The sequence below is a fragment of the Anabrus simplex genome, chromosome 1 (genome assembly GCF_040414725.1).
Source record: "Anabrus simplex isolate iqAnaSimp1 chromosome 1, ASM4041472v1, whole genome shotgun sequence".
Taxonomy (NCBI): domain Eukaryota; kingdom Metazoa; phylum Arthropoda; class Insecta; order Orthoptera; family Tettigoniidae; genus Anabrus; species Anabrus simplex.
This window is the reverse complement of record NC_090265.1, coordinates 405,636,868-405,657,868: the sequence shown is the minus strand read 5'-3', so window position 1 is coordinate 405,657,868 and position 21,001 is coordinate 405,636,868. Positions and strand designations below refer to the sequence as shown.

Below are 21,001 nucleotides of genomic sequence, written 5' to 3'. Positions count from 1 at the left end.
GCAGTGAGCCCGTAGTTGCGATCAACAGTATTTTGTAAAAAGATAGTCAGCTCCCAGACGAAGCTATCTTTACATCGGTCTGTTTTCAGACCAACTTTGCTTTACGGGAGTGAAAGCTGGGTGGACTCAGGATATCTTATTCATAAGTTACAAGTAACAGACATGAAAATAGCGGGAATGATTGCTGGTACAAACTGGTGGGAACAATGGCAGGAGGGTACTCGGAATGAGAAGATAAAGGCTAATTTAGGAATGAACTCGATGGATGAGGCTGTACGCATAAACCGGCTTCGGTGGTGGGTCATGTGAGGCGAATGGAGGAGGATAGGTTACCTAGGAGAATAATTGACTCTATTATGGAGGGTAAGAGAAGTAGAGGGAGACCAAGACGACGATGGTTAGACTCAATTTCTAACGATTTAAAGATAAGAGGTATAGGCCACAGCACTAGTTGCAAATAGAGTATTGTGGCGACGTTTAGTAAATTAACAGAGGCTTGCAGACTGAACGCTGAAAGGCATAACAGTCTTTAATGATAATGTATGTATGTTATTTATCCCCGTGGTGTAGTGGTAGCGTACCTGCCCGGGGTTCAATTCCCAACCAGTCCAATAATTTTCATTCTAGACTGAGAGCTGAAGCGAGGTTTACCCAGCCTCGTGAGACAAACTGAGGAGCTGTCTGGTACAAGTGGAAACCAGAGAAAACCATCTTCAGTACTGCCAGTATTGGGTTTCGAATCCACTGTCTCTCGAATGTAGGCTAACAGCTACACGCTCGAATTGCACAATCAACTCGCTTGGTGAGTCGTGAGTCTTCTAAAGGCTATTTCAATAATAATGATGAATTTTCAAAACCAAAGGTTTTCAGATATTTATTTTTATTTATGATACATGTCTGCAACAGAGTTGCACTCTAATTAGAACAGACATTAGTAGTATTATGATATATAATTCAAAACAGAAAAAGATCACGAAAAATTAACAACAGATATTGAAAAATTATTGTAAACAAATGTAGAAAAATGACAAAAACAACAATAGGTTTAAAAGTTGTTATACGCAGATCAGGACTAGATAGTGCTGCAAATACTAGCTCCTGATTACATAAGTAGGAAGAGCTAAATATTTATGTGCAGGCACACACATATGCGGACAGGTCAGGTGCATGATTAACAGTGTAAAAATAATATCCCGAAGTTTATAGCCAACTGAATTCCATTTGTATTATTGACAAAGAGATAGTGTAATGAATTCTATTTTATTTTTATGAGATGTTATTTGTGAAAATAGTTTAAGTATAATCACTAAAGAAAATCAATAGACTTTTTTTGAAGTCTGTTAGGGACATTGAGAGATCTATGTCGTGTTTTTTTAATAATTCATTAAACGTACTACACATCCTTACGAATGGCGAATTTTAGTGAATTAATATGTTGGATGGGAGATTGTAAAATTACGTCCGGCTACGCAAGTTTGATTTGATTACGTTAAAATGTATTCTGGCTAGTAGATCACCACTATCTATAATGCCATTTATAATTTTGTGTAGAAACAGTTGTTGATATAATTCTCAGCGAGCGTTTAATGAATTATAGCTAATTTTTTCTAATAAGTGACTATATGAAATTCTCAAACTATATGCTGACATTACGCTTCTTGTAATAAATAAACCGTAAGAATCTCTTTTGGACCTTTTCAATTTTATTTATATATGATTTGTAACTTGGCAACCATATAACGGATGCATATTCCAATTTTTTGGACCTCACGAATGAGTTATAGAGAACACACAAAGTCTTAATGTTATTTATGTCTTTCCCGTTTGTTATGATACGTCCTAGTTGCATGAGTGCTGCATTTACTATTATTTCATTATGTGCACTGAATGATAAGTTACTACTCATTGTAACTCCTAAGTCATTTACGTACTCGACTCGTTTTAAATTATGTCCGTTCATTAAGTATTCACACTGAAAAGGATCATTCACCGTAGAACAAGTCATCACGAAGCATTTTCTGAATGAAATGTGATTTTATTCTTGACGCTCCACATGTAGATATTCTCAATATCCTTGCTTAGAGAAATGCAGTCACTAATATGTAATACCTCCTTGTACAACTTAAGACCATCATCAAACATTGAGGCATTTGGAATTTACGACAACATGTGGCAAATCATTTATAAATAACACAAACAATAGTGATCCTAAATTTGAACCTTGAGGTACACTTGAAGATATGAAGTTGAACACTCTACATTGAGCACAAAACTCAAACAGTCAGAGCAATTGAATATTCGATAAATCATATTAGTTTTGAGAAAAGTAGCCTATGAAGTGATCTTTGATCTTTGAATATTTGGTCTTTTGTACTGAGATCCTTTGTGATATTTCTGAACTATTTTGTTAACATGATATCTTGATGTAAGTGTTTTTTGGCGTATGGCTTTGTTAGTGGTGAGAGAGTCGGAGGATATGATCGGCTCGCCAGTTTTGTAGCTGCTTGTTCGGGTTGAGCTACATGTAACGCTGTGTGAGGGTGTTGTCTGTGGGTGCAGGTGTTTTGTGCGCTAGGAATGTGAAGGAAGCGGCGGTGGTCTTGAGAAACGTACAATCCCAGCATTTGCCTGGAGGTGAAATGGGAAACCACGCAGAACAGTTTCGTGGTTGGCCGACGAGGGATTCGAACCTACCTCTTCCAAAATACAGAGTTAGCAACCATAAATAGTCGTGCCACAACGCACTGAGATAACCTGTTCGGTACACGGCTGATGTGTGTCTGGAAGTTCTTGGACGTATGTGTCTTCTCAAACACAAAAGCAAAACAAATTAACTTATTTTCTACCTAGTACTTGCAAACAGTGGAGCCTGCGTGGCTCAGGCCACAGCGCGCCGGCCTTTCACCGCTGGGTTCCGTGGTTCAAGTCCCGGTCACTTCATGCGAGATTTGTGCTGGACAAAGCGGAGGCGGGACAGGTTTTTCTCCGGGTACTTCCTTTTCCCTGTCATATTTCATTCCAGATACACTCTCCAATACCATTTCATTTCATCTGTCATTCAGTAATCATTGCCCCAGAGGAGTGCGACAGGCTTCGGCAGCCGGCACAGATCCTATCCTCGCCGCCAGGTGGGGCTTCATTCATTCCATTCCTGACCGGGTCAAATGACTGGAAACAGGCTGTGGATTTTCATTTTCACTTACAAACAATATCAATCTATCATCATTGATCTGCACTTAGGGGCTGTCCGTGTCGTCTAAATATCCTAGCCTCAAAATATCCTAGTATAAAAATATCCGAATTCCAGAAAACGGTTTGCTCCCTGGATGACGAGTCTCAAAATATCCTAATTTCCAAGAGTGTTACTGTTTTAAAATACTCTGCATGTATACAGTATTTTATAGTAAACAAAATGTAATACCAAAAGGTGCGACTAGGTTCATTGTTAGCACCAGCCAGGAATGCGTGCCGTTTTCTAAAAATGGTACCTCAGTCTTAGACTCTCACAAACAAACTGCGCACGTCAGTAGATCCACAGACTCCACCCACCCAAGCAAAGTTCGGCCTTTACCACGTTTTAAATGCAGTTATTTATGTACAAACTTGCGGTCAACGAAGTTAGGCCTGGTCCCATTTTAGAAATACAGCTATTGCTTTGTCAGATTTTACTATGAAAATATTTACAATTTTTTCATCAGAACTTTGCCACAGGTTTCAGTCCATTTTGATGATTAAGAGAATGTTCTAAAAATAATCGATATCTCAATTTTCCCCACATTTAGCTGTAAGCCTTTCGATTCTTTCATCTAAAATGCAGTATTTCTTTCTCTTCTTTGAACCTCTGAGATTCATGACCATCCTGGCTATCTGGAAATCAAATGTTCAATTTCTTTTTTTTTCAAACAGGATACCAACTACTTGAAGTAGGGATGATGTAGTTTTATCAGACGATTGTACCAAGAATTCCATCCATCTACGGCATTATTTGTACGATCTCATTTTCCATGGCAATTCCACAGTTCAATTGGCAATTGTGGACTGTCCGGCCATTGTTCGACAAAGTAATCGAAAAAATCAAATAAAATGAATCAAAATTCACCCTGACCGTAGCTAAGTATGGGCATCCAGCTAGTAAACTTAAAAATTATTTTCTTTTAAGCCCTTGTCACCTATACCACTCCCTACACTTCTCGGATATTTTGACTCATAAGCTTTTTTTATTTCAGCTACACATTTCATGCGAATATTTTGAAACGGTTTTCTGACAATTTCATGTTCGGATATTTTGAGACTGGAATATTTTGAGACGCACCGGGCTGTCACCCAGGTGGCAGATTCTCTATCAATATTGTTTAACTATTTTTATTCTTAAAAATGATTTCAAGGACCTTAGAAAATTATCGAACATTTTCTGTGATAAATTATTCCAATCCTTAATTTGTTTTCCTGTGAACGAATAGCGCTGATCGGTGGGCTCAAGAGATACTGGCAGGATGTCAAAGCCGGCAGACGAACAAGACACAGACACTGAAAATGAGATCGGTTGTTAACACGCATTCCACAGAGGCTCAATTCGAAAAACAAAAACAAAAACTGTCCAGCATTATTTTCATATTATGATCTTTCCTACCTTTAAAAGCTCTACTCAGACTTATTCGTCTGATATTATTCTATGTCATCTCTCTACTGACAGCTGGAAATATACCGCTTAGTCGAGCAGCTCGTCTCCTTCCTCGCTAGTCTTCTCAGCCCAAAGTCTGCAACATTTTCGTAACACTGAGCTTTTTGTTGGAAATCACCCCCAGAAAAATCATATTACAGTATGGTGCCACACTTAAATCAAGGAATTAAGTTCTTCTTCTTCTTCTTTTTAATCTGCTTACCCTCCAGGGTTGGCTTTTCCCTTGGACTCAGCGAGGGATCCCACCTCTACCGCCTCAAGGGCAGTGTCCTGGAGTGTGAGACATTGGTCTGGGGATACAACTGGGGAGAATGACCAGTACCTCGCCCAGGCGGCCTCACCTGCTATGCTGAACAGGGGCCTTGGTGGGGGATGGGAAGATTGGAAGATAGACGAGGAGGAGGGAAGGAAGCGGCCGTGGCCTTAAGTTAGGTACCATCCCGGCATTTGCCTGGAGGACAAGTGGGAAACCACGGAAAACCACTTCCAGGATGGCTGAGGTGGGAATCGAACCCACATCTACTCTGTTGATCTCCCGAGGCTGAGTGGACCCCGTTCCAACCCTCGTATCACTTTTCAAATTTCGTGGCAGAGCCGGGAATCGAACCCGGACCTCCGGGGGTGGCAGCTAATCACCATAACCACTACACCACAGAGGCGGACAGGAATTAAGTTATGAATTAATATATATTTTCATACAAAAGAAATGTGAGCTTTCTGAACAGTTTCTAAAAGAAATCATAACAATATCTCTTATTAAACCGTCTGTTAACGGTAGACTAGGAGAATATCTTGAACATCTTTTATTCATGTATCTTTTCCCAATTTGCTTTACATCCCACCAACACAGATAGGTCTCATGGCGACTATGGGATAGGGAAAGGCTAGGAGTGGGAAGGAAGCGTCCGTAGACTTAATTACGGTACAGCCTGCTGTAAATGGAAAACCACGGAAAACCGTTTTCAGGGCTGCCGACATTGAGATTCGAACCCATTATATCCCGAGTGCAAGCTGACATTTATTCATGTTCTTAGGAGCATCCTCTCTGTCAAGAGTAGGCTAGGAGGAAATTATTATAGAAGCTATTAATTTCATCATCATGTGGTAAATATATCTATAAATACTTCACGTATTCGTTTCTTTTCACATTGATAAGCAAATGGCTTTCAGAGTATGCTTTTATACGTGTTGTAGACAACCGAAATGCATGGCATAAAACTATCACTGTTCTTTACTCGTTTAGGTCCTTTTTTTCTTCAACTTCAGTGTCCAAAACAAAATAATTTTCATCCAAGTTTCATTCAAGTTACACTACACGATCCACTAGCTGAAACCATAATATGAATATGATCTTGTTAAATATTATTTGTGCTAGTTATCTGCCTCCTGAGATAATAGACAATCCTTTGCAGCCCCCACAACATCTCAAAGTAGTATTGGGTCAGGGCTATGTAGTTTAGCAAAATTTCTGTTGTCAGGACAACAGTTAAGAATACATTCTGACAAAGATACATAACAATGACAGTTTCCACCAAGCATGCAGTTTGTGGTGGTGATTATTGTTTTAAGAGGAAGTACAACTAGGCAACCATCCTCTATATAACACCAATCAGAGGGAAACAAATGGAAGGGATCCGACACTTCGAAAAAATGAAGGTATCGGCCAAAGGAAGACAAAGGCCACGAAGGGCGTGACAATGAAAGACTCCCTAGCCCTCACAAACCTAATAGCGTTGGGGTCGGAAGAGAACAAGACTTGACCAAGAGAGGTCGGATAGCATAGATGATAGTGAGGAGCCTGGCACAAGTAAGTGGAAGCAATGCCAGGACTCAGCTAAGGGGTCGTGGTCACCAACCCACGCTCCTAAGTTCAGAGCCCCTGGGCCCCTTTTAGTCTCCTCTTACGACTGGCAGGGGATACCGTGGGTGTTATTCTACCACCCCTACCCACAGATCTTCACCTATGAATTAAAAAAGAACGCTTCCGAATCTTTTAACAAAGGTCATTTAATAATAATAATAATAATAATAATAATAATAATAATAATAATAATAATAATTGCTTTACGTTCCACTAACTAATTTTACGGTTTTCGGAGGTGCGACGTGTCAGAATTTAGTCGTGAAGGAGTTCTTTCATCCGATGGTGAATTTGATTTTCAAATACTACCGAAGTGAACCGGAATCGATCCCGCCAACTTAAGCTCAGTGGACCAGCACTCGTCTGAGCTACTCTCAAGGGGGTGTTGTCTCGATTGCGAACAGTCTCGATTGCGGACACAAAACATTTGGGAAGAGTGCCAGTTCGTTCCAAGGTTTTCCCCTTTCGGTTGCGTCTTTATTGCGGACACACCATTAATAGCCTCGATGTGCCTCGATTGAAGACATTATTTCCTACAGATAAGCCTTCGTGAAATAAAGTAAACAAATATATAATAATTAAATATTTAATAATACAAAAATATGCCTTTGATTGCTAATAAATACAACCCAATTAAAAAACTGTTTACGCGTTTCGTGACACGTGCAGAGAGACTTTAAGTTTGTCAATTTGCAAAAAAAATATATAAAAAATTGGGTCACAAATAGTGAATATGATGTATTTTAACACATTTGCACGTAAAGTTTAAATGAATTAAATTTTAAACTTAACAGAGAGGTTTATTTATTAAAATTATTAAAATCTGTTAAAATTACGTCTGCTACATACCTTTAGTTAATAATTTTTCTTTGAAATTCTTCGCATTCTTCAAAAACATCCATGTGACAAAACCAGTTTTACTAATTCTAAATGTCTGTAACCATGCAACAAAGTACATGGCTTACCTTTCTCCTCTTTGAAAAATGCCATAATAGCACAAGCACGATTAATGAACGGAAACAAACAAACAAACAAACAAACAAACAAACAAACAAACTAACTAACTAACTAACTAACTAACTAACTAACTAACTAACTAACTAACTAACTAACTAACTAACTAACTAACTAAGTAACTAACAAAAAACTCAACACTGCGGTCGAGCTAACGTTCTGTATGAAAACTAGAGCAGAACTGGATTGGTACGGCGGCTGGGAGAGGGGTGGAAAGGAAAACCCTGGTACGACCTAACATTCTTCCAAAATATTTTGTGTCCGCAATCGAAACTGTCCGCAATCAAGTGACCCTACCTAATCGGCCCCTACAGAAATCGAGATGAGAGTTGGTGGGCAACAAGTAAATTAAATTATTAGGTTGTATGCAAATTATCAACAGCAAATGGCGAATATTTTGAGAGAGGGAAGCGGAAGAATGTTTGGACTTGGAAGAGTCAAATGTGTGTTTGTTTACAACATGCACCTATACACTACTATGACTTTGTGTCAGAACTAACCTAATTGAATGGAAAGAGTATAAGATTCACTTCATGTTTACCTTTACTGGAGTTAACACGCTCTCAGAGCCTCCGTGGCTCAGATGGCAGCGCGTCGGCCTCTCACCGCTGGATACCGTGGTTCATATCCCGGTCACTCCATGTGAGATTTGTGCTGGACAAAGCGGAGGTGAGGCAGGTTTCTTTCCGGGTACTCCGGTTTTCCCTTTCGTCTTTCATTCCAGCAACACTCTCCATTATCATTTCATAACATTTATCAGTCATTAATAAATCACTTTGGGAGTGGTGACCCCATCGTACTAATAGCCCATACATGGTTCATTCATTACATCCCTGACCCGGTCAATGACTGGAAAACAGGTTGTAGGTTTTTCATTTTTCAACTCGCTCTCAGGTACAGTAATGAATTAAAAAAGTTTATACTGCTTGCTTCTTTATACAAGATCTGAAGAAGATGTGCTTTCAAAAGAAAGCCACCGAACTTTTCGAAAGGGAAAATGGGTTTGCTCTGAACTCTCCTTGTATGGTTTGACTGAATGTTAAAATGTTTAAACAGAATCTCTCCTAGGCCTTGCATAAACTCACGCATGTGCCTAATTCGTACACCACCGGGCGAGTTAGCCATGCGGCTGGGGTCGCGCAGCTGTGAGCTTGCATCCGGGAGATAGTGGGTTCGAACCCCGCTGTCGGCAGCCCTGAAGATTTTTTCTGTGGTTTCCCATTTTCACACCAGGGAAATGCTGGGGCTGTACTTTAATTAAGGCCACGGCCGCCTTCTTACCACACCTAGACCTTTCCTGTCCCATCGTCGCCATAAGACCTATCTGTGTCAGTGCGACCTATAGCAAATAGAAAAAAAGTCGAACACCAGGCCTGTATTCTAGAACCCTATAGCTGACGTTGCCTTGGTTACGGCTTGTAATTTCTTCATCCGATTCCTATAGTGGAAAAATGTGGTGAAAATCTCGAAAACAGTTGGTTTTAGGGCCTTTAAACGTGTTTTATTCCTCGCGTCTTGAGGCTTAAAATGAGCTGTACCTCATCCTTGTGCGACTAATTCGCTATATCGCCTGCATTAGGTTATTAATGTGACAAAGGGCCAAAATCACGGTTCTCACGGAAACCCTTTGATATTCCTGGCTGATATATAGCCTATGTTACCTGGAATTATATTATCTTTCAAATGGTGAAAATAAAATGTCAGAATGGGTCCAGTAGTTTCTAGGATTACCATTGCATAACAAACTCACAGCCTCTCTTTATAGGTCTATATTACTATAGATTTATTTAATACCAAAAGTTGTTCAGAATAATACGAGCCAATGAACCCGAAGGCGAAGAGCTTGTGCTCGGAGCCAGTATACTGTACAGTGGAATTTATCGATTCGGAATATTCAATTTAATAATATATTTACGCTTCTTATTATGTTGTTTTTATGTATTTCACTTATTTTTCTACTGTTCGTATTGTAGCATTTTTCGAGATAATGAAGAGGAGTTTCAATAACTTCATATTCTTCATTATGAAGAATGCGAACCCAATGAAGAGGAATCGAGTGTAGAGATCACAACATAACTGCTGGGATAGAGTTCATACTCAAAAATCAATGAAAATTCTCACGTCCATGGAGTAGCCTCCGACCCACAAACAAACTAGTCATTTCCAGATTCAACATTTTCAAAGGTAAATTAAAAGGAAACAGAGAATGTATATATAATCATGAGCGATAAATCACAGTGAATGGAACAACAAGTGTTCGAAAAGTACATATCCACAAGGAATAGCATGCTCATTGTGGGAGGTACGAACTTACAGTGCTGGGCGTTAGAAGTTGCTACAAAACTAAACTTCAAGGAATTTCGAGCTACTGTCAAATTGCTTCAACATTTAAGAAAGATAACAGAAGATACTAGTGGTGAAAACAACATCGTGGCTATAGGACGATAAAGAAAATATTCAAGATACAGCAACACAATTTGTGACAACATATGCTTCCTCATTATGAAGAACGGTAGGTGTTTAACACAGACCAAAGAGATTTTGAATTAGATATTCACAGCCATTAATACATTTATGTAGCAAATTAGCAGATAAACTTTTTATTAAAGAGCCAGCAAGTAATTTCCTCAAAAGTACTAGAGGCAGTCATTAGTGAATTCGTTAATGATCTTGGTAATGATTGAGTAGCAGTTAGCAAATGTGTCATTTGTTCCTTCTTAACTGCTTTTGGCCTTCATGGGGAACCAAGAATCTGCTTCCTGTCAATTCATGGAATAGCTATATAAATAGTGATTCCTTGTTATGAGAAACAGCACCTGTGGATTGTACAACAGCTATTGCAATAATTCCACCAAGACCGACAGGCAAAATTCAAACTTTGGATGTATTTCTCTTTCGACCTTATAAGAATTACTTCCGTATAATTCCTGATTCCGTTTTGTATGATGAAAAATTGAAACGAACTTTTCACAACAGAATGACAATTATAAAATTAAACAGCTACTTTTACCATCAGTTTTAGTCTCCAAGATATGCAAATCTGGTGAAGTATGCTTTCTACAAGTCAGACTATTCCATCAATCAACCTGATTGGTTTTACAACCCTGTTTCGTTTGCATTTGGTGTGGGAGGAATATGTTACTGCGCACAGTGTGACTGTGTCAAAACTTCATTCGTTGCGTATGGTGCGAACAAAGATTCCATTTCCATCGTTTTCCATGATCGTAAATTCACAATCTATTATTTTTAAAAATGTGTTCTTTACGTTGCATGAAATAAATTTCATCTTGTAGAGTACTTACTTGACGTATTCATACCAAAACAAATGAGTGTAGATTACAATTTTTACAAAATTACATTCTGGTTTATATGTATTAATGTATTATGAACAATTATTTTCTTGTTGTAATCTTTTCAAAATGATTAAGTGCTTATGTCTTATAGGTTTATTATTATTTTTAAGTACAAAACTTGCACAGATACCGTGATTAAGTTAAATATTCATATTCGACTCTTCCAAGACTCTTCCCTAAAACTATTCGCCATCTCATCTTAATGTCTGCGGGGTCGATTCAGTAGGGTCCCTTGCCAGTCCGGCATTACGCAGGAGTGATGTCATAGTTTACGTACTTTTCGTAACGAACAAACACAAGCCAAATTAGTAATACGTACTAATGGTGTGTTTTGAAAGGAGGCTAACACTCCCTATTATTATCGGAAAGCATTTATTGTATTTATTCGAACTCACCCAGTTGCAGGCGACCCTGACCAGACGTAGCAGAAATCCATTTCACTAGTAAAAGAGTTTTGAGCGAGACGGCCGTGATGTAATGTAAGTGGTTGGTGCAGTTCGTCAACAGATAGCGGTGCAGTTTTATTAAAGAATGATAAGGTACAAGGGGTGCCAGTTCCGCAAGCCGTTCCACGGTGGTCATCACAACAGCTGTTCAACCAATAACAAATCTCATGAGAGAAAATGGGAAGAATAATACGAGGAGGTCACTTTAAGAGAATCGAGGTTTAAAGGGAAGTACAACTGGACAACCATGCCCTCTGAACAGTAATCAGACGAAAAAGGGAAGTTTTCTGACTCTTCGAAGAGTGACGATATTGGAAAAAGAATGGGAAGGGCCACACGGGTGGAGAATTAAAAACTCCCTAGGGTTCGTTAACGGAAGAGATCCTGAGCTGACCAAACAACGTCAGATAGGAAAGATGAAAGCAAGGAGGCTGGCAAAGTGGGAACAATCCCAGACTCAACTAGGGGCCCCGTGGTCACCAGCCCATACTCTCCCATATCGACAGCCCCTGAGGTTTCCCTTTCAGTCGCCTATTATGAACGATAGACAGGTGGTGGTGATTGTTTTTCTTTTTCAAGTTGCTTTATGTCGCACCGACACAGATAGGTCTTACGGCGACGATGGGACAGGAAAGGGCTAGGAGTGTGAAAGAGGCGGCCGTGGCCTTAATTAAGGTACAGTCCCAGTATTTGCTTCGTGCGAAAATGGGAAACCACAGAAATCCATCTTCAGGGCTGCCGACAGTGGGGTTCGAATCCACTATCTCCCGAATACTGGATACTGGCCGCACTTAAGCGACTGCGGTGATTGTTTTAAGAGGAAGTACAATTGGGTAACTATCCTCTCTTAACACTAATCAGAGGAGAAACATATGAGAGGGGTCCAGCACTTCTAAAGGTATCGGCCAAAGAAAGACAAGAGTCACAATGGGCGTGTGATAATGAAAGTCTCCGTAAGCCTCGAAAACCTCATACGTCGGAATCGGAAAAGATCAAGAGGTGACCAAGCGAGATCGGATAGGATAGACGAAAGTGAGGAGACTGGCATTAGTAAGTGAAAGTGATGCCAGGACTCAGCTAAGGGTCTCGAGTTCGTCAACACACGCTCTCAAGTTAAGAGCCCCTGGGACTCCTTGGATACTATGGATATTCTATACTTCGTCCACAGGGGGATTTGAGACTTGAATACTTTACTAGCGCAAACGTGTGTAAGATTTATTATACTTTGTCTAATCTAAATTAAATCACCCTCCCAGAGAATTTTTGGATCCCAATTAAGTGTTGTGTTCAGATCGCCTGGTTAATTAAAATCTGTCATCATATCTAAGCCACCCTTTTGAACCTACCGATCTCCATAGTATAGTCACTTTTAGGGAAATTTATAACTCATGCCAGTGGAAAGTTACGGTACATTGCTCTTCTTCTTCTTAATCTGTTTACCCTCCAGGGTTGGTTTTTCCCTCGGACTCAGCGAGGGATCCCACCTCTACCATCTCAAGGGCAGTGTCCTGGGGCTTCAGACTCTGGGTCGGGGGATACAACCAGTACCTCGCCCAGGCGTCCTCACCTGTTATGCGGAATATGGGCCTTGGTCGATTACTCTTTGTCAGAAAAAGAGTCCTATCATTTGCAATATTTTGCACGCCTCAATACCGAACCTTTCTTTGCTGATAAAGGTCGTTATATCTGTTTCAGGATGACTAGTAAGGCTACGTGGAGCCTTGTATGGCTGGTGCTGGTCGTGTTCGTGTCATGTGAAGAAGAATTGCAGTGTGGAGAATGCGCATGCAAGCTTCTCGACGGGCCGCAGAATAATCTTAAAGTTATGGAGCTCAACTGCTCGGCGACAGGTAACGATGTGTCTTCAACGGGCAAGCAGGTTCCCATACCTACCGTGAATGTTGATTACGACAGTCTCCAAATATACAACGTTTGGGCTTATTTTCGTCGAAACAACATTACTAAAGTTCAAATTCTCAACCTTGAACTCGTCGCCAAACTCTTCTTGGACGAAAATAATATCGAAGTGATTTTTGATAATGCCTTTAGCAACCTAGCAAGAACTCTGACAGAACTATCGGTGGCACATAACAATCTGAGAGAGATCAGGTCCAAAGTTTTTGAACCTTTAAAGAAACTACAAGTGCTTGACCTGTCTCACAACAATATCCAAGAACTTCACTTCGATGATCTCAATTTACGAAATTCATTGAAGACACTTCTAATTTCCTCCAACCAGATTTCCAACATTAAGAACAGCGGAACGAAGGAACTGTCATCCTTGGAAACACTAGACTTGTCTGCCAATCAGCTAGTGAACATCAGTAAAAACAATTTCATGAAATTAAGTAAGCTCAGTACTTTAAACTTGTCCAGCAATAAACTGGCCAGCCTTCAGGTATCTATCTTCTCCCCACTCACAGCTCTCAGGTTTCTGGATTTATCTCACAACTCCATCTCGACATTAGGACTGTCACCAGTGCGATCTTTGAAGCAGCTCAAGATCGGCGACAATTCTGTTACGAACCTCCACAAGCTGATGGAAGTCTTCCCAAATCTCCAAGAGCTTCATATCGAAAATAACGGAATAAGAAGTCTGAACAAATCTGACAAATTCGAAGCTCTTCGGGTAAGTCAAGTGTAAACTATGTTATTTTGTTATATTGTAATCCATCAATACTACCGCAAGTTGCTATGTGTCATCTACGTATGAATACGTCCTATTAGTTTCCAGTTTCATTTTAGTTCAAGTATATTTTAATTGGACCTGCCCTACCTGCATCTTACATGGAGGTCCCGGGTTCGATCTCCGCCCACGTCAGAGATTTTTTACCTAGACCTGGGGTGGCGGTGATGCTGATTGCTGTTTTAAGAGGAATCATCCTCTATTAACATTAATCAGAAGGAAAATGGAAGAGATGCGACACTTCGAAGAATGGAGGAATCGCCAAAAGAAAGGGAAGGGCGAACAAGGGCGTGAAAATGTAAGATTCGGTAGGCCTCGCAAACCTAATACTGTCGGGTCGGAAGAGAACAAGAGTTGATCAAGGGAGGCCGAACAGGAAAGATGAAAGCGAAGAACCTGACACAGGTAGGTTCGAGGACACTATTTATCGCATTTTTCAATAGCAGCGGCATGATCCACTAGGTATTCTTACCGGAGGGTCAAACTGTCAACGCCGCATTCTACGAGAACATTTCGAAACGGTTGCTGCTACGCATCCAAGCGTGTTCGGCCAGAGTTGTACAGGACTGGAAAGTGGAGTCTTCTCCATGACAACACCCGCCTGCACAGTGCGATCTGTGTACGCAACCTCTTGGCTAAGCGGCCCATAACTGTTCTTGGACATCCGCTCTCCGGAACTGGCGCCTGGAGACTTCTTTTTGCTTTCCCACCTCAAAGGAAAGGCGCATATTTTACTGACACACAGAACATCCAAAAACGTGTGATGTCAGTACTTCGATGGATTCCAAAAGAAGCCTTCGCTGCCAGTTTTCAGCAGTTGTATAGACGTTACCGAAAGTGTATTATGGCCATAGGAGAGTGAAGAAGATTCAAGGTACCCTGTTTGTAACTTCTATTTTCTTTGTGTTATGGTATCATTTACAGAATTGTTTAAATGCACCTTGTATCATGCAGTATGCATTCTAATCGAAAATATCCAGTTTTAGCCCTTCAGGCAAGCTACTCAGTGTTGAAAACATTCTAGGGGTATGAGCTACGAATTATAGGTAAATGAAATATGACGTATGAGAATATAATAATAATAATAATAATAATAATAATAATAATAATAATAATCATCATCATCATCATCATCATCATCATCATCATCATCATTGTTACCGTGGTTTGGTGGATCGCAGAGAGGTGAAAGAAGGTACTGGGGTGAATGGGCCTATCTACAATATCAAAATTAATTTAAAATTTGAACTGAAGGTTGTATTTTTTCAAAACAACAAACTTAACAAGTTTTCAATAGGTGACAATAACAATGGTAACTCAGGTACAATGCCAAACAAGGGTGGAACAATTTTGGGCTTCAAGCCCTCGATTTACAATTTCTGAACTACGAGCTCAATGAGGAATAATTTAGGCAAGGGCAGAAATCCCCTAATTCAAGAGCACTTGCTCCCAAAATTACAATATCTAGCCTTCCAGAGGCACCCTTCACTATAACAAAACCTGGAAAAGAGCTTACATACTCACGATTTCTTACAGCCTACTCAAGGCAACATCACATCACAATCTTACACACTCTGGCCTTATAAGGCACGAATTACAAATGGAAATAGTTTTACACAGGGGTATCTAGTACCCAACCTACTGGGCCTTTGCGGAAAAAGAACAGGTTAAATAAATGGCCCGAACACAACCTGAATGGAGGCGTACACTGCGCTCCCAGATAATGAAATATTTAAAACCTACAGGGCTCTCGGCCGATGAAACTGGGGCTAGTCCCAAACTACCGAGGTGGCTCGCATGGAAATAATTTTAATATATTACAGGAAAGAAAAGTTGCGAAATCGTAGTCACCTCAAACCAAGATGAAGGGGAGCTCGAGAGGGTAACTCACTCTCTATCCCCGATTTAGAGTTAAAGACTTCATGAAATTTTACATGAAAAGGAAGAAGTTTACATTAAAACGGTCACATAGTTAGAAATTGGTACTTTCCCCTCGGATAGTATGCGGAAACAGCAAGAAAGATAGAATGTACGTCGCCATTACCTGGTAGATGTTCTGCCGGCCGAAGAAAGAGGCGCCCCGCCTCCTGCCTTAACACACACACTCTCAGAAATACGACGACCAATAGGCAAGGTAGCCACAAAAGCCGCAGTTTATGTACCCTCAGGGAAGGTTCGAGAGGATTCTGGACTAATCCGGACACACCCTCTCAGTTTTTATTGGCTAATTCAAAAATGAACAAGAAATGCAAGATTGGTTGAAAATTAATTACAAAAATTCATGATTGGCCGAATTCAAAACTGGCGGAATGAAAAGGAAGTGTTGCCAACCCCAAAATAAATGAACATAGATTCAATCAAGAAAACATAGAACCACAAAACTTCTTTCAATAACAATTTGTTCTTCCCTGCACCAGAGTGCGTGACCTTAGTTTTTTGGTAGTGACATCTGTGGATAAACGTCCAAAACTTCTTGATGTAAACAAGCACCCAGCAAATAAAACCAGTCAGGTTGTTTTTTTTTTTTTTTTTTTTTTTGCTAGTTGCTTTACGTCGCACCGACACAGATAGATCTTATGGCGACGATGGGACAGGAAAGGACAAGGAGTTGGAAGGAAGCGGCCGTGGCCTTAATTAAGGTACAGCCCAAGCATTTGCCTGGTGTGAAAATGGGAAACCACGGAAAACCATCTTCAGGACTGCCGACCGTGGGGCTCGAACTCACGATCTCCCGGATGCAAGCTCACAGCCGCGCGCCTCTACACGCACGGCCAACTCGCCCGGTACCAGTCAGTTTAGGCAACTTCAGAATAACACAATTACTTAATACTTCGGTAGTGAGATCTTCTGATTAAAGTCTCAACTTTATGTAGTAGCAATTTCACATTTTGGTCGATAGAGGATTTCAATAAGGCGCTTATTTTGAATGAGCGGAGTTGAGGTGTACTGTAACTTGTGCAGACTATTGAAATACTGAACAGATAAACGTTGACTCAACTAAGTGAAAATAACAAGGATAATGGGCGCCACCTGCAAAACAATTGCAGGAATATTTAATGGTGTAGAGCAACGAGCCACTCTCTCTCTCAAGGCGACGGTCATCAGGCTGACGAGGCTCCAGACTTGCTTTGTAACCTTACCTGTTTGCTATATAACCCCTAAAATTAAATTTGGGTAACATGCCAGGTTCAGCCTTACTCCACTGACAAAAGACTCACTTAAAGTTTGATTCTATGACTTTACTCCCAGAATAAGAACTAATATGTGACAAACACCAACAAAATAAACACTTATGCAACCCACTTAGTGCTTGCTGTTTACATAGAGCTAATATACACAATACCACCCAACAAAATCATCTCTTCACGAGATTTACTCGTTTGCCGTCTTACAAAGGCAAATTACACATCATTAAAATCTTCAATAAACATAGAACATCATTATACTTTTAACATACCTCCAGAGCCCCTTCGCACTCCACTGTTACCGTGAATTCTAATCTGGTAGAGAAAAGTACGACGACTATTTCTCTACATATGGATGCAACCTTCTTAAGACGAGCATCCCTAACCTTATTTACACTTCTTCGTCGACGTCTTGAATTCTTTCCAATTGCTGGCTGGACAGAAAGTGTTACATCTCCAGAGGCAAGCAAATAGCAAAATTCTTCATCAACTGAAGCTGCATACTCGGGTGACAAGTTCCAAACAAACACTTTCTTTTACAGAAAGTCCACTGCAAAGCCGGTAAGTCGTTGAGATTATACCATGTTCACTCCGTAACTGCGCAAACTGCGCAAATATGTCGCTCCCGCAGACCAGTAGACTACAAATGAGAAACACACAGTATCAGCATCAGAGTCAGAAACAGAATGAGAATCAGAATCAGAATCAGAAAAAGAGTGACTCGCCGCACACGCGTACCCACTTATATATCCTTGCTACACGTGGTAATCGCGTCCTGAAAAGTTTAGTGGTAGCAACGCTCACACCGGCACTTCTTCCCGCGTCACTCTGTCAACCCATACCTCGCTCAAAACAAAGCCCTCGCATTGGCTATCGAGTATATGATGTGACATAGACCGTCCACTCATGTATGTCCACATTGATTCACTCCAATTCTTCAACCGATACAACCTGCCGTACCCCGTGTTTTCAAGCCACCTGTTGCAACACATCCAACTGACTTCAACCGTCCTTCCCGATATAGTCGCAGTTTTCCCGGTTGCACAATCCTTACGGCTAGGCCATATTTACAGACTCTTACCCAAACGGAAATTTATACAAAATATAATGATGAACATATTCAATATTCCCTAACTATACATTCTTCTTATATTACGTTTTTACATGGTAAATAAACAAAATTACATGATTTTAACCTAACAAACTATATACGAAAATTTCCTAACCTAAAAACTCGGGGATCGTACATACGTACGGTTACAGTACCTCCCGGTACAATAATAATAATAATAATAATAATAATAATAATAATAATAATAATAATAATAATAATAATAATAATAATAATAATAATAATAATAATAATAATAATAATGTCCCACTAACTACATTTGAGGGTTTTCGGAGATGCCGAGGTGCCGGAATTTTGTCTCGCGGGAGTTCTTTTACATGCCAGTAAATCCACCGACATGAGGCTGACATATATGAATACCTTCAAATACGACCGAACTGAGTCAGGATCGAACTTGCCAAGTTGGGGTCAGAAGGCCAGCGCCTTAACCGTCTGAGCCACTCAGCCTGGCAAGAATATATTCTTTATTTATTCCTAAAAATTATAATCCTTATCCGGTCGATTAGTTTACCTTTTTCTACCACTACGAGCGCTAATGTGAGTTAATGCATTGTTTCACTTAAGCACCACTACGAGCGCTAATGTGTGTTAATGCATTGTTTCACTTAAGCACCACTACGAGCGCTAATGTGAGTTGATGTATTGTTTCACGTAAACACCACTACGAGCGCTAATGTGAGTTAATCCATTGTTTCACTTAAGCATCACTACGAGCGCTAATGTGAGTTAATGCATTGTTTCACTTAAGCACCACTACGAGCGCTAATGTGTGTTAATGCATTGTTTCACTTAAGCACCACTACGAGCGCTAATGTGAGTTGATGTATTGTTTCACGTAAACACCACTACGAGCGCTAATGTGAGTTAATCCATTGTTTCACTTAAGCATCACTACGAGCGCTAATGTGAGTTAATGCATTGTTTCACTTAAGCACCACTACGAGCGCTAATGTGTGTTAATGCATTGTTTCACTTAAGCACCACTACGAGCGCTAATGTGAGTTGATGTATTGTTTCACGTAAACACCACTACGAGCGCTAATGTGAGTTAATCCATTGTTTCACTTAAGCACCACTACGAGCGCGAAAGTGAGTTAATGCATTGTTTCACGTAAACACCACTACGAGCGCTAATGTGAGTTAATCCATTGTTTCACTTAAGCATCACTACGAGCGCTAATGTGAGTTAATGCATTGTTTCACTTAAGCACCACTACGAGCGCTAATGTGAGTTAATGCATTGTTTCACTTAAGTACCACTACGAGCACTAATGTGAGTTAATGCATTGTTTCACTTAAGCACCACTACGAGCGCTAATGTGAGTCAATGCACAGTTTCACTTAAGCACCACTACGAGCGCTAATGTGAGTTAATGCATTGTTTCACTTAAGCACCACTACGAGCGCTAATGTGAGTCAATGCATTGTTTCACTTAAGCACCACTACGAGCGCTAATGTGAGTTAATGCATTGTTTCACTTAAGCATCACTACGAGCGCTAATGTGAGTTAATGCATTGTTTCACTTAAGCACCACTACGAGCGCTAATGTGAGTCAATGCACAGTTTCACTTAAGCACTTATAACTACATTCGGTGTGGACATTTTTCAACGAATCAAAAAATGCTTGAGGGTATTGAACCAAGGAACACGTTACAGAAATAATAATGTGAAGAATCTATAAACGCCTAGTGAGGGAAGCAAAGAAAGAGCATCACCAAAAAGAAGAAAGCGAACTGATACGTGAAGCAGAACAGAACCCATATAAACCGCTAAATGCACGGCAACCAACATTTCCTAGAAACATTTCAACAGATGTTTGGGAGGAGCATCTACGCAAAGTAGTTCAAGATAGAGAAACACGCCCTGAGCTGGAAATGGCAAGTGATGTCACGAACGTCGAACCTTTTACGGAGGAAGAAGTAGCGGAGGTCATAACAAGTATCCGGAACAACAAATCAAGTGGACCCGACTCTATATACGGTGAGCTTATTACAGAAATATGGCCTGAAATGAAAGATGAAATAATCAACCTTCTTAACGGGTGCCTAGAGCAAAGCAATATTCCGGACAGTTGGAGGAAATCTACGGTCAAAATGTTATACAAAGGGAAAGGAGACACTGGGGATCCTAACTCATACAGAGGAATCGCCCTGGAATGCACGATGTTCAAGTTACTGACTAAATTACTATGCAAGAGGCTTACAAACATAATAGACCTGAAATTACCTGAGGAACAGTTCGGTTTCAGGAAAAATATAAGCACAATCCAAGCCATTACCTGCCTACTCAACGACATACAGACTACCTTTTCAAATCCAGGACAAAAACTACATGCAATATTTATAGATGACGCGAAAGCTTTCGATTCAATTAGTCGGAAATTAATAATAGAGAAACTACAGCAATTGGTTGGAAGAGAGAACTATCTATTGCGAATTATTCAAAACATACTTCACGACAACAGCATAATCATTAGTGACGGTATAAATATCTCACGACCAATTCATCAAACAAACGGCGTACTCCAAGGAGATCCATTGAGCCCTCTGCTCTTCATTGCAGCAACAGCTGACGTAGTTCAAGCAATATCATCAGAAAAGGTACGCCTATATATCTATGCAGATGATATGGTAATAACATC

At 40.2% G+C, this 21,001-nt stretch overlaps 1 protein-coding gene across 2 annotated transcripts in view; it reads left to right on the top strand.

The window, feature by feature from the left end:
* LOC136866633 (leucine-rich repeat-containing protein 15) overlaps positions 1-21,001 on the top strand; it is a 175,342-nt gene that overhangs the window by 101,531 nt on the left and 52,810 nt on the right. For both annotated transcript variants that reach the window (XM_067143753.2, XM_067143761.2), the window contains one exon: positions 13,051-13,984. In XM_067143753.2, the coding sequence (XP_066999854.2) occupies positions 13,052-13,984 (933 nt within the window). In that variant the 5' untranslated portion in view covers position 13,051. The remainder of the gene's footprint in view (positions 1-13,050; positions 13,985-21,001) is intronic.